At 40.8% G+C, this 14,821-nt stretch overlaps 2 protein-coding genes across 2 annotated transcripts in view; both read left to right on the top strand.

The window, feature by feature from the left end:
• The window catches only part of rnf150b (ring finger protein 150b), a 9,078-nt gene extending 568 nt beyond the window's left edge, over positions 1-8,510 (top strand). The window contains exons 1-7 of the mRNA XM_057319863.1: positions 1-179; positions 1,862-2,112; positions 2,423-2,494; positions 2,595-2,677; positions 4,464-4,560; positions 4,658-4,862; positions 5,046-8,510. The exon at positions 1-179 is cut by the window's left edge and continues 568 nt beyond it. Of these exons, the coding sequence (XP_057175846.1) occupies positions 1-179; positions 1,862-2,112; positions 2,423-2,494; positions 2,595-2,677; positions 4,464-4,560; positions 4,658-4,862; positions 5,046-5,146 (988 nt within the window). The 3' untranslated portion in view covers positions 5,147-8,510. The remainder of the gene's footprint in view (positions 180-1,861; positions 2,113-2,422; positions 2,495-2,594; positions 2,678-4,463; positions 4,561-4,657; positions 4,863-5,045) is intronic.
• Positions 8,511-9,924: 1,414 nt separating this feature from the next.
• gprin3a (GPRIN family member 3a) lies at positions 9,925-13,212 on the top strand. The gene is made up of 2 exons (XM_057319857.1): positions 9,925-10,031; positions 10,703-13,212. The coding sequence occupies exon 2, from the start codon at positions 10,813-10,815 to the stop codon at positions 12,475-12,477; it is 1,665 nt and encodes a 554-aa protein (XP_057175840.1). The 5' UTR covers positions 9,925-10,031; positions 10,703-10,812; the 3' UTR covers positions 12,478-13,212.
• The last annotated feature ends 1,609 nt before the right edge of the window (positions 13,213-14,821 follow it).

Genomic DNA, 14,821 nt, shown 5'->3' with positions numbered 1-14,821 from the left:
CGACCCCAACACCAGGTTCGTGCCGCGGGGACCCGGCGCGTGGATCGCGCTTATCAGCCCGGGAAACTGCACGTTTAAGGATAAAATCAAACATGCTGTGGGACACAACGCGTCAGCCGTGGTCATATTCAACGTGGGATCTTCCAACTCCAATGAGACCATAACAATGCCGCATCCAGGTACATGCATTAGTGGTTATGAGTGATGATGACCACACATTCATGTGTGGTTATGGGTGACGATTGTGCATGCATGTGTGTGGTTATGGGTGATGATTGTGCATGTATGTGTGGTTATGAATGATGAAGATGATACTGATGCATGCATAAGTGGTTATGAGTGATGATGACCACACATTCATGTGTGGCTATGAGGGATGATTGTGCATGCATGCATGGTCATGAGTGATGGTGATGGTGGTGCGTGCATGTGTGGCTATGAGTGAAGAAGATTGTGCATGCATGTGTGTGTGGTTATGGGTGATGATTGTGCATGCATATGTGTGGTGGTTATGAGTGATGATGGTGCATGTATGTGTGGTTATGAATGATGAAGATGATACTGGTGCATGCATAAGTGGTTATGAGTGAAGATTATGCATGTGTGGTTATGAGTGATGATGATGTATGCATGTGGGGTTATTATGAGCAGTCATGATGCAGAGAGGTTTCCATTGCATGTGTGGTTATGAGGGATTATGATGCATGTATGCGTGGTTCTGGTTATAAGCAGTTATGATGCATGGGCATGTGTGGTTATGAGTAAAGATGATGCATGCATTTGTGGTTATGAGCAGTTATGATGCATGGATGTTTCCATTGCATGTGTGGTTAAGAGGGATGATGATGCATGCATGCGTGGTTATGAGCCGTTGTGATGCATTGGCATGTGTGGTTATGAGTAAAGACGATGCATGCATAAGTGGTTATGAACAGTTATGATGCATGTATGTGTGGTTATGAGGGGTGATGATGCATGCATGCGTGATAATGAGTAGTTATGATGCATGCGAGTAAAGATGATGCATGCATTTGCGGTTATGAGCAGTTACGATGTATGTGTGGTTATGTGGGATGATGGTACATGCGTGTGTGGTTATGAGCAGTGATGATGGTGCATGCATGTTTATTTGTAGCCTTTTTAGATTTTTTTTGTCCTATTCGCAATGCATTTTTGGCTGCTTCTCTCTTTATATTTGTTTTTTATTTTACGCTTTGGATTTTATTCTTTTGTGTCTTGCTGTTGTGTTGGAATCTTCAGGTACCAAAGGTAATTTCCAGTATCAATAAAGCTCTTTGTATTCTGAAATATAAAAATAGCTTTCTACAAAATGTGTCATGTTAGGCAGGGCAAACACACATGTGAACTTCTGGCCCATCAGGATCAGCAGAATAAGATCTGAATAAGAGCCTTTGTCAGGATGTGATGGTTGGTGTCCTTCAGACCAGAGTTTCCAGTCGTCCAGCTGTGTTAGCGTTAAATCACATCTGGAAGTCATGGATGATGTTGTAAAGAAAGACGTGATGTTCAGGCCGGACCAGAAGAGTCACATCAGCATTCTGCTCATTCCACACCTCAATGCTTTGAATCCCTCGTATATCTGACAGATCTAACGCTTTACATCTCTCTCTCTCTGTCAAGAAATGGAAAAACATGTTACCGGTTCAGTTCTGGTCTTTGTTCTCCCCCACTATCTTAATCTCCGCGTTAGGGAGGTTTCCATTTGAATGTTTTCAGAAGAAGTTCCAGTTTCATTTTTGAAATTATGTTCAAAATTATGTTATATTATGTTTTTAAATTATGTTTCCCCTAAAAGCGAATATTTAAAACCAACGAGCCCGACGCGTGATCTCTCTTTCAGGCACTGGTGACGTGGTGGCCATCATGATTCCAGAGCCGAAGGGTCGTGAGCTGGTTCTGCTCCTGGAGCGAAACATCACTGTCCGCATGCACATCACCATAGGAACACGGAACCTCCAGAAATACGTCAGCCGCACCTCCGTAGTCTTCGTCTCCATCTCCTTCATCATCCTCATGATCATCTCTTTGGCCTGGCTCGTCTTTTACTACATCCAGCGCTTCAGATACGCCAACGCCAGAGACCGCAACCAGGTACAACAACGCAACACTCCGTTTAAAGCACAAAACTGCATCAATTCAGATATGTCTGATGTTAGTAACGTCATTAGATCTCAGGGGTCACGTAACCATTGCATTGCATTTGACACACTGAATATACACGCAAGATGTTTCTCGTGTGTTTGTGGTCGTATGAGGCCGTCAAACGTGATTACAGGCGTCAGGAAAACTTTCATCTGGAGCCTGAAGCCATCCGAGTCTTTAATAAGTGCGCCGTGTCTTTAAAGGTAATGAGAAACAGTGAGAGAGGTTTTCATTAGAGTTCTCTCTTCTGATTGGTTAGCGGAGACTGGGGGACGCCGCCAAGAAAGCCATCAGCCAGTTACAGGTGCGGACCATCAGGAAAGGCGATCAGGTGAACAACATTAAACATTGACGTCTACTGGTATTCAAATCAACCGTCTTTGTTTTGTGTTCACACATCATGGCGTGTTTGTTTGTTGTTTTCTCTTCAGGAGACAGAAAGTGATTTCGATAACTGTGCCGTGTGTATCGAGGGATATAAGCCGAACGACGTGGTGAGAATCTTACCGTGCAGGTAAACGCACACGAGATCCTCCTGGTGTAAAAGTCGTTTGTCATTTAACCTTTTAAATGGAGAAGATGTGTATGTTTAATAGCACACTTGCTCAACTGATAGTTTGGGGTTGTGATAAAAGAGAAGGAAAGATGATGTGACGCGACGCTATTGAAGTCCACACACGTCATTAACATGCAAACCTGAAGACCCGGGGCATGTTCAAGCTCAAAGCGGTGCGCAACGTTTTGCTACGGTTTCCGGGTTGAACGGGTTTGCAACAGGTATATATTAAAGCAATAAGCCCCGCGAAGCAGTGGGTTACAGTGCATTTTATAACAGCTAAGGGTGTTGTGGCACGACGCGAAGCGGAGTCATTAAAACCCCGTAGCCGTTATAAAATGCACTGTAACCCACTGCTTCGCGGGGCTTATTGCTTTTATAAAACGGTTATTCCATATGCTTAGCAAGGTTTCATAAAATAAAGTAAATCAAATGATATTTAGGCTATGTGGTGCGGTCAGCCGTTATATATTGGGGTATTATATAACGGCTTAGAACTCCGCTCAGCCAATCAGAATCAAGGACCAGAACTGACCGTTTTATAATAACATGTATATAACCCACGCGGTATTGAAGAGACAGCTCGCACAATGGGTCCAAGTAAAGTCGTTTAAATGTGTCCGCTGCAGCTCGGTATACGCAACAACTGAAGATATTAGAAGAGATGTATTTTGCAGTATTCAACACGTATTTATAGCGATTTCATCAGGCTCCGAAAATTCTTCAAAAAGAACACAAAGAATGGCCTTCTCAGCTGCCATAGTTCAACTCTTGCGTCATCACAACAGGGTGTTCAACCGCACCACCGTTTCCGTTTAAAAAACGTTTTGTCGGGGCTGAACGCCGCCCTGGATGAGCTGGTCCAGGTGTGTTTCATCAGATGTAATGAGCTCATGAGTCCTTTAGGAATGGATTTGAATAGTTTGGTTTCAGGAGAGCTTGTTTGCACGATACCATGTTAATCATGGGTTGCGTGTTTGATTTAAACTATTCTGTTCCCGGACAAAGAAATACTCTGTTACTTTTAATGATGATGTTGAACGCAGCCGGAAGGAAAGAAAATACAGTTGTAGATTGTTTGTTTTTATTTTTGTTATTCAGACACTCGTTTTCAAAGTGACTCGCATTTGTTTTTTTGTGCTGTTCTACAAGTTGCACTTGTACCTACTTTGAGATCTCTGGGAGTGGACTAAATAGGTTCCTTTAAATGATCACATCAAAGGACGCGCTTATTAAAAAACTGTGTTACTCTGAATACTTTTCGAGTTACAAGCTTACAAACTTTGGAAAAACAACACACAAACTGTCACCATTGCCGGTCAATGTGACAAGGATTCAGATCTGCCAGTCTCTGTGTGAAAGTCAAATAACGATGCTGACATCTTTTTCACCTGCTCTTATTTGGCTGGAGATTTTAGGTGACGTTATCACCCCCTCTACAACATACTGGATTACTCCGTAAATATTCATCCATGACCATGACATTTACTATTTTGCCTTTTTGCATCATTTCAGGATTTCTTTCTCCAGACAAAGAGTTATGAAAAGTACAATTCTACTGGACGTTTCCAAAATGGTGTATTTGACACAGAATGAGCCAACAGCCGTTTACTGATAAAGTTTGGATATAATGAAACGGCCATTGTCACAACAATGAAAAAACAACTTGGCCAGATGAATTCCTGTGTTTGGATGTATTGTATATGGATGTTTGACTCTCCATCTCTCTCGGCTTCTCTCTCAGGCATCTCTTTCATAAAGGTTGTGTTGACCCCTGGTTGGTGGATCATCGCACGTGTCCCATGTGTAAAATGAACATTCTCAAAGCTCTCGGCCTTACGGTTGGTGTTTGAAATCTTTCACTGAATCTAGTGAAATGATTGGTGTTTAAATGAATGCCGTGTTTAACTCTGTTTTGTGAATGTCACTGTTGTGCAGTCCAGCGCAGAATGTCTGAATGAGTTTCCTATGGATTACGAGCTCGCTGTGGGGGGCGTGGCTCTCAACGCCATGGTGATGAGTGATGATGTCATGGTGGGCGATGTCACCGGTGGGTGGGACCCTGGTGTCAGGATGGTGGGTCTCCCTCAGGTCCTCTTGGACTCTGAACCTCTTTCACAGGACACTTTGCCAACCGAGCAAAGTAAGTGTGCGATTTCTTTGTTTTTTTGTGTGTTTTAAATGTGAACAAATTTGTTCTTTGTGTGTTTGTATTAATTAAAGAACATTTATATAAATGAATAAATGGCCTACCACCTTGACCACCTTTACAATTTAACATTGAAGAGAAGCAGGCTTACTAGATCTTGTCTTTTTTCCTCGATAGGTGAACTACAGCCGATAGCCAGCGGCAGTTCTGAATGCTCGCTCGCTACAGGGCCGGGACTCTCGGACATTGACACACCCCCTGATGACCCGAAGTGCTGATCTAGCCACGCCCACTCATGTTACGCATCAGTAGTTCGGTTTGCCCACGGCAACCGGAATGGGTGACCACGGCGACGGGCTTCGACAGGTTGAATGGGCTTTAATCTGAGTGGAATTTTGGCTGGTGATAATATAACATGCACTGCCCGTCATACACACACCTTGACCCTCAGACGACAGTTTCCCCTTCCTCTTTCTTCCTGTAAAGCAGGGTTCCCTTTCCGGAAATGGCCAGAGCCCCAAAGTGTGCACACTAGAGTGCACGCAAGAGTATGCACTTGAGTTAAAGCACTTGTTCAGTATTGGCAGACAATCCATTCCGCTCTGCTCGACAATCAGATCGTCCTCCTCCTCTCTTTCCTACCGTCGTGACGTTCGCTGCCTGTATTACTGTCGTCTCTGATGCCGATCCAGAGAGAAGAACACGCTAAAGACTATTTTGAATCTGAAGTAAAGTTGGTTTATTTTTCTACAGAGATGTGTTTGAGTTGTGCAGTATTGAAAGTCTGGCCGTATCGGAGACGCACGTCTGAGCGCTTGGGTTTGACCGAAGGCTGCTGGCGTGAGCTATTGATGGACATTGTTGATTCTACGTGCGTGTTAAAAAAGGAACCGTGGAACTTTCTAGAAAGATCCTGTGGAGCGGGTCATGTGATGTTTGCCATGCATGCCACATGTCCTGTCCACCTGTGTTTGGATTCTAGTGGATTCCATTTAAAGAGATCATTCACGCACAAATGAAAATCTCCGTCATTGTGTTTCCACCCTCGTGTACATCCAAACTCACACGTGCGGTTTTCCTCTTCCAGGAACATGATAGAGAGTCTTTAAAAAAGTCTCATGAAAGTGTGTGCGTGTTGCTTACGCCGTCTGTGGTTATACAGACAAGCTTCATTAAAAATGCAAAACTTCTGCTTTGCATTTGACAGAAAGCAGTATATGGGTTTACAGACACACGAGGGTGAGAGTAAATGACGGCGTTTTCATGCGTGTGTGTGTGAATCTGCCACTCATTCTTCTTCGTTTGGTTTAACTATATATTGTAAATAGGAGAATAAGTTTTGTCATTCATTTTCTCCTTGATTGCCAAGTTTTCTGTCATGCACTTTATGTATTTAAAGGTTTTTGTTTGGTATTCAGATTACGAGGTTTGTATATTTACACACACATCACACAGTTATTATTATAGACGCGCCACAAATAACCTCTAACACACACAAATACACACAGTATTTCACCCTTCTTTTGTGATAAACGCACATACAGGGCCCATGGTTAATATTTTGCACGCGTTTCAGTCAGACTGTGCTTTGAATATTAATAAATTTGAATGTATGTTTTTTTGAGTCTTTTTTATTTACAAAGTATTACAGTATTTGCTGAGCAGCATAAAACACGATCTCATTCATGTGATGTTACAAGATGCAGTTCCTTCCATTTGTTTCAAGGCAATTCCACCATAATGACATGAATCTCAAACATCGAGTCCACTACTGAACATTCAAACATTTTTAAACGACAGAGACTTGAATATTATGTCCTGGATTTGTGGAGAAAGTTTATCCCGTTGTAATACGTGAAGTGGTGCTTTAGACAGATGATGGAAAACATGCTCGTTTGTGTCTGTGTTCTTCATCTGAGGAAAAGGAGAACATCAGACTTTTAACACAGATTCAGAACAGAGGTTTTGATCAGCGAATCGACAGTAAAGAATCGTTTTCAGGTAAGAGAAATAGGGAAAAAACAAGCAAGCGTCACTTATGGTGATTTACCTCATGAACGAATGAGAGGAACTGGAGAGATGCAAACGTAATGCATGTTTCTGGCATCTTTAAAGGACATTTTTCAAATGCATCTTATTTTTATGCGCATAAACTGCATGTTTTCAGCGGTTAACAACTGACCTTTTAGTTTCACTGAGAGCTTCAGCAAATTTGTGTCTGATCATAACACTTGCCAGAGCGTCTGCCACCTGAGAAAACAAGCGCATGACATGATAACCTGCCATTCATCATTACAGGTACAACCTGAGCATTAAAATCTGTATGAACTCAATGTTTATAAGTATTCAGTTGTTTTCAGATGGTATATGTACTGAAAACAATTACATCTTGTCCAGTATTTTTTGTGAGTTCATTAAAATGTAGGTGCTGTTGACTGACTTCATCCGATATGTCCTCATGCACCGCGTGGCCACAAGGGGGCAGAACCTGCATCAACCCGAACAAACTGGATTAATCTCTATAATTCAACCACTTTAGCTTTTTATTTGTATTAAAATGATCTTTTGTCTGTATTAACATTCAGATGTACATTTTTGTGGAGGCTGCTGGTGACGCGGTACATGTTACTTTACTCATCGTTGATAGCATGCTAACGCGATCGACCAATCAGAGTAGTTTCTCAAAACTGGATCAACATTTGGCTGCCAAGCACAAGTATGTTTTTTGTAAGTGTCCTGTTATTTGCAAGCAGCTCAATGGATGACAGAAAAACAGTTTTAAACATGTCTCGCTAGAAACAGTTATAGAGAATGTGAAGCTGACGTCACGCCCTATGTTGCATGTTGCAGTGGCGCCGCCATCTTGGGAGGATCATACTCCACTGCTATTATTGTTTTGATATATACCGTTACTTGTTTTGTTTGATATATATGGAGAAATCGAAAGTAAAGGAACTTCCTGAACGACTGCGTAATACTATTGTTTTTAACTACAGTTTTTAACACCGCAAGACCGACCTACCATAGTTATATTTCCCAATCAAACAAGAAAAACAAAACACTGCATTGAACACACTGGCAGCCATCCTCCCAAGATGGTGCAACATTCAACACGGCGTGACGTAGCTTCACATTCTCTATTGATCAACACTTGAACTCTAACTCACCCTGCATTTGTCCAATGGTCAGATCTCTGTCGAGTTGATCAATGCCTGAACACACGGAACATTTCGCACTCAACTTTAATAATGTAATCATATTTTCTGACTGTTTATAACATCTTACTTTCTTGCATAAGCATGAATGATTTTCTTCAACTAAATCATTTATGGATTTATTTATGAAAACTAAACGATGTCCCATATATTTATGTCTATTATATTTGCACTACGAAAAAAATATGTTGTTGAATATTAGATTTGTTTGCTTTTATCTTGTAGATCATTCATTAGTTTGGTTGTGTCGTGGGGATCAGTGATTTGACAAAAATGTTGCGTTTATAATTTTGGTCAGTGTAGAATAATTTAAAAAATAGATTTTCTTTTGTCCCAATCGAAGAAAAGCATGATTTGGATATTTTGTGATATCCTGTGTCTCTTTTCACAACTTTGTTGCTTATTGTTGCCATTTTGATCATGGTGAAAATAAAGTCCAAAAAAACGAAAAAACTTCTTGGAAATATTCTAAGTTCTTAAAGTTCAGGCAAATTCACAAAACAATAAAGTTAAATCGTAGATAAATTACACGAACAGTACCTGAAACTCAATTAGGCACCGATCGCATGGTCTCCACAGCTAGCAAGCTAGTCACGCCACGGTCCGGTGTAGCGGTTGCAGCGTGAATAAAAAAACGCCAGCAACGAAAATTAGCAACCAAAAAGTGGTAAAAAAAACGAAAATCCACGAGGATGAAATCAAAAGACATTTGGAAAGAATCCAGTCGATCGAACGCCAATTTGTAGCGGCGACGAAAGCAAACGATGGTCGGCAAGGATTCAATCGACCCAGCGCCAATTCGAGGCAAAGATGAAATCAAAAAAGTGGTCGGCAAAATTCAGTCGACCAAGCGCCACTATGTAGCAGCGGTGAAACAAAAAGATGATCGTCAGGATCCAGTAGGTCGGACGCCACTTTGTAATGGCGGCGAAACAAAAAGATGGTCGGCCAGGATTCAGTCGTTCGGGCGCCACTTTGTAATGGTGGGCCAGAGAGTTTAAGCCAACGGTACCCGGAATGGAACAGATGGCCATAGCCGAGGAAGAAAGACACGAGTCCACACTTTTATAGTGGTGTAGAAACGGGGAAGGAAACCCTCCGGTTCCGTCACAAAGAAAAAGGAAAAGGTACACACATTGTCAGCGGTAGAGCGACCATCACACCTGTTCACCTCTCAGCATCCAACTCCAACTGCCCGCACGCTAACGCAGGAGCCACGTGTATACACAACCGACGTCATCTTAAAGGTACATACACATTAGACATAGGTGGCAGTTACATACTGTACCTTTAACAAATTGTGACAAATGAAGCTTCATGACATCTGAACAAAGAAGTTGCATTATCGACTGCAGGTAGTTTAATATCTATTTGTGGATTTGTAAGGTTGAATTTCAACAACAAACATCTGTTGGTGCTCCTTTATCTTGTTGTCTTGTTTATTTATTTATTAAGCATTCACTGTGAAGCGCAACCCTTCTTTTCATTTAAATTCAATTCCATTAATGCTCAATGAAATTGTTCCTATAACTATATTTTTACAGTTACATTCATGCATTTGACAGATGTTTTAATCTAAAGTATACAGTGTATTTAAGTGTATTGACCATCGATGATTAAAAACTTTTACCACAGTAGATTAAAGCCACGGTTAATTTAATTACTGGAAAGCACCTGCTGCTTGTGTTGTAACCTACATCGTTTCCATTTTTAAATGTCGTAAACAGAGATGTAAAAGCTTTCAGAAAATCTAAAAATGTGTATAATCCACTGCCGAGGAATGAGAGAATGACGGATATCGCTCGTGAGCGCGCCTCTTCATCATTTATTTACGCGCGAGATGGAAAAACAGTCCACGCGAGGCTCGTGAAATCCACTCAGAGAGGTTTCTTCAGAAGAACACACGCCTCGGATATTGTTTTGGGGTGGATTTTCTGTGTGTTTAATAGTGAGTATGATTGTTTTTTGCGTGTTATGTGCTAGAATAATGATAAAAAGTCTCAGTATTAGTGTTTCGTTAGTAACTCTCTTTCGAATGTCGATGTTTTTTACCTTATATAGTAAAACCATACTAACCCAACATTCACTGTGATCTTACATCATAATCATAGTTTAACCATTAGCCTATATTTTTAATAAAACTATGGTAAAATACATGTAATTCAATAATTGTATAATCACCACCCCCTTTTGTATTTGTGTTGTTGCTCCCCTCTTTTATATATGTCTATATAAATATACATATATTTATTTATTCTTTCTTTTTTCTTGCTCTAGTTGTTGTTCCCCTATACTGTTTTGTACTGTTTTTTCCTTTCACTGTTGTATGTGGTTTCAGTTCCTAAAATAAAAAACATAATAAAAAAAACTATGCAAAATGCAAGTGATAATCCACCTTCCAGAAATAAATGTATTAAAAAAAATGTTTGTAGTTTGATCTTTGTTTGTTTAATTTGTATTATTTTCTTTTACTAAAATTTCTGTGTGGTTTTGACTGTTATTTTTGCAAGAAAGAACTTTGATGCTGAATTCTGTATTTGGCAGAATAGATTAATTACATTGACACTCCACATTAATTTAACACGTGCTTTATTTATGTATTTATTTATTTTTTTACAGCTCACGCACCTCAAGTTGTGACATCACCAAATTCCCAGTGTTCCCAGTGCAACTGCAAGCACCCATTCTGTTGGGTTCTTCAGTGTTTACCGTCATCATCAGCCTTACCTATGGAATCTCACGCTTACCTTTATCACCCTGGAAACAGTGAGCCTGAGGGATGCTGGGAGTCTGAGTCAAAAAAGAGAAATGTCTCTCAAGGAACCAGTTCAAGAAAAGAGCATCATGGGATTGAAGAAGAATCTGAAGAACAGGAGGAGAGATGCACCTCCAGGGAATCTGATGATGACCTAAAAACACTCGCAGCATTAGTTCCCACTGCCGTTCCACCCAAAGCTTTGTTCACAGCTACATCAAGAATTCCCACAATGCATTCAGCCGCGACCAAACCGTGCAATGATGTCACTGCCAGCGCACCTGCGACGACGATATTAGCATTGAAAAAACCTGCTTTGAGTCATTCATCTACAACACTTACAACCGAACCAGCTGTTAGAAGACCCAGCAGGTCAAAGTCAAGATCCCCAAACATGAGCCAGAATTTAAAAACCCAAGTTGGTGCAAACATTTCATCCTCTCCTAAAAACATCCACAAGGCAGCCACATCATCTGACCATCCCAACATTATTCACAAAACGGCTTCTGCATCCCAAATTTCTTCTACAGGCTCGCTCAAGATCCGGACGTCCCTCTCTCACATTCCCAGAGCAACCTCCAGCCCCAAACTTAAACCATCACCTTCAGCATCTCTCAAAGTGGACAAAACTGAAGCTAACAGAAGAGAAAAAGGAAGGACGAATGATAGCGAACCGCAGCTCGGGACGGACCCCGCAGGGGCGGAAGATGATGTTGCTCTTCAGGGCACACGGGCGGAGAACGGTCTCGCAGGAAGTGACCTTATCGCGCTAAACTCAGGTTGTAAACGTAACCCTTCTCCTAAAAATGAGAAGCAGCCATCAAACCCCTCGACAGCAGAAGACAAAAGTCACGCAAATGTCACAACCCCAGAGAGACGACATGACACGGAGAGAACGACAGGAGAGAGAATGGAAGATGAAAGGGCAGAGCGAAGGAAGGAAGTTGAGGTTAAGAAAAACACGGCCATGATGGAAAAGATCAAAACTCGAAGAGTCAAGAAACTGAAGGATGCAGAGATGACGACGGTTGAAACTCATGATGCAGCGCTGCAGACGGATCTGCTCCCGATGTACGTTGACACGGAGGTCCAGGTGTTCGTGGAGGTCTCCGACAAATCCACAGGTACGAGTCCAGTCCACATCCAGCTGCCAAGCGTACTCTCACTGAACCCCACACCAATGGGAGCCAAGCCTAGATTTCTAGGTCCACGGCCTTACAAGTCCCCCAACGGCCGGAAACCCGTTCAACACGTCTGTCAAATAGAAATTGAGCTTTCCAGCCAGTCTGATGTGTCGGGTGAGACGGCAGAACGGAAGAACTCCGAAAAGACGAAAGGAGAAAAGGAAGAAACCGTTACACCTCAGGACATCGTCTGGGACGAGCAGGGAATGACGTGGGAAGTTTATGGAGCGTCGTTGGATACGGAGTCGCTGGGATTTGCCATCCAGAACCACCTGCAGTGCAAGATCCGTGAACACGAGCGGCGTATCCGAACGCTCCGGAGGTCCACATGTCTCTCTGAGCGGTCGCCTGGGGAGAGCGGGACGGGGAAGAGGAACGTTCTCAGGTCTCTGTTCACTGGATCTAAGTGCCGCCTAAAACACAACCGGGAGCGTGTGGGACATGACAACGTCTAATAAACGTTTCGAAACAAAAGGCGCACAAGATGAAAAGAGCTGTGGCCGTCACACGCTTCATGTGGACTTGTGATGTGTGTTTGTTCATTAGGTGACCTTTTATTATCCAGAACGATGCTCAAACATGTGATTTCGACTGTCACTGCTATGAATCGTTTAATGTTTGAAACGGTTTTCACTCTTTGCACACTTTTCACAAACTTTTCGCACGATAAATTATCATCCATATCGATATCAATAATTAAATTTAGGCCGATATTTTATAGCCGATAAATTATGAATGATTTCCTTCGGTTGAACCACTTAAGCTGCACGCTGCTCACAGTTCAAATCCAGTACAGTACAGTCTTTCTGTCGTGATCATTCACTTCACTTTGCTATTAGCAAAACACCGTCGATGTAGTATGTAGATATTTATGAATGTGTAAATTATAGGAACAAAAGCATATTGTTTGAAACCAACTGCTGTCTGAATGCTTTCTGTCTGGAGACCTGTTAGACATGTGGCTATTGAGAACACCTTTCTGGGTTGCTCTGGAAGAACATCTTTCATTTGTTTATGAAATAAACCTTATACCAGAAAAGTTTAAAACAAGAATTAAAGAATCTTTCATTAGTGTAAAGTGGGCTTGGTACATGATTTTCGGGAGAAAAAAATAATTTTCAGTCTCAGAAAATGTTATATTATTTAGATACTGTATATCGGCCAATATATATCGGTTATCGGCTTCCAATGTTCAAGAATTATTGGTTATCGTTATCGGCCAAAATTTGCATATCGGTGCATCCCTAGTTTAATGTGATGGTTTGATGTTTGTTTGCTAAAAAAATATGTGCTGTCACATAAATATATATTAGAATGTTGTTATTCTGTATTAACTCTTACAACATTCACAAACAGAAATATATACAGTACATTGGGTATTGTTTACACTATACAGAACAATATGTTTTCTGATTATTTGAATGATGTTTTACCGCGGTACAAAGGCTTGACTGAATGAGGTCATTGTATTTTCCTGCATGTTGGACTGTGAGCTCTAAGAGATGTCTGATGAATATTTGATCTGTTTTGTAAGTGTGTGCGAGAGAGACGTGGATGTTGACTACAGAGGCAAATGGAGTTACGGAGGTAAATTTAGCACGCTTTAAATATTTCACATTTCTCCAAAAATCTGAGAGCACAATGAAGATCTGGGACTTATTTAAATCTATACGGTAAATAAACAGTTTTAGGATTCATAAATGTAAAAAAGATCGTAAGATGTTTTATACATTTTTTTATCACAGTTTGACAGTGTAATCCTTAAGAACCAATTCTGCATACTTTTATTTAACTGGTTCTGAATGTCTATTTTGATATAATCAGGGCTGGAAATGGGGTAATGCTTTTCAAAGAATAGTTCACACAAAAATGTCAATTCTGGCATGAATTACTCACCCTTTAATTTCTTTGTTCTTATGAACACGGAGAAAGATATTTGGAAGAATGTTAGCAACGGAGATTTCTGAGGAAATAATTGTATGGGGTTTTTTTGGTTCTGTTGAACACACACAAATATTTGTAATTTTAATTTTTGGGTGACCTATCCCTTTAACAGTTGCCCAGTTCCGCAAAAGAACAAAACACGCACACAAACAGCGACACATGCTGGTCAAAATTATAAATACAATCTAGACAGAAGTCAAGCATGTAATGAAATGATGTGTGTAGTTGCAGTGTTTTAATGTTTCTGATTCGTTTCTATATACTTTGAAAAGATGTTCTTGTCGTCTGCATTTCTTCTTCAGTTAACATTTATATGTGTTACATAGCCAGCCATAGAGTTTTATTAATACGCCCCCTTTAAAAACCCTTTCCAACTAGCCCCCCAGTAAATTTTCAGCCATGGATATAATTGTGTTATTAATATTTATTATTGATTGCGTTATTACATAATACAGTTTATATTTCCAAACAAATCTACTATACATGCATTTTTATGTTGATAAATGAGAATTAGATTTATAAACATCGCTGTTTTTAAACGCTGTATGTCAGACTATTTGGTGCACGAATTTAAGGGTAAAAATAAACATGCTAAACATTAATGTCATGTAGAACATGTCAGAGGAAAGTTGTGAGCCAACAAAATACACGCCCCCCTTCTGATTGGACGGGCAGAGGCGGCCTGTGATTGGCTGATCTGTGTGTTGGACCGTGATTTCCTACGTGTCTTTAGAAATAGAAAAAGCGTCTAGAATGGAAACAAAATAAATCTTTGTTTCTCAAAATGAACGAGGTGTACCTTGACGTTGTAATATAGGTCTGAATAATGATCATTGCTTATTTTAATAACGTAAG

Source organism: Triplophysa rosa, linkage group LG21, assembly GCF_024868665.1.
Source record: "Triplophysa rosa linkage group LG21, Trosa_1v2, whole genome shotgun sequence".
Lineage (NCBI taxonomy): Eukaryota > Metazoa > Chordata > Actinopteri > Cypriniformes > Nemacheilidae > Triplophysa > Triplophysa rosa.
Note: the sequence above shows the minus strand (reverse complement) of the source record. Positions and strands in the feature narration are given on the sequence as shown.

What these genes read in the sequence shown, in the direction of transcription:
- gprin3a (XM_057319857.1), top strand. Translation starts at nt 10,813, where the DNA reads ATGGAATCTCACGCTTACCTTTATCACCCTGGAAACAGTGAGCCTGAG.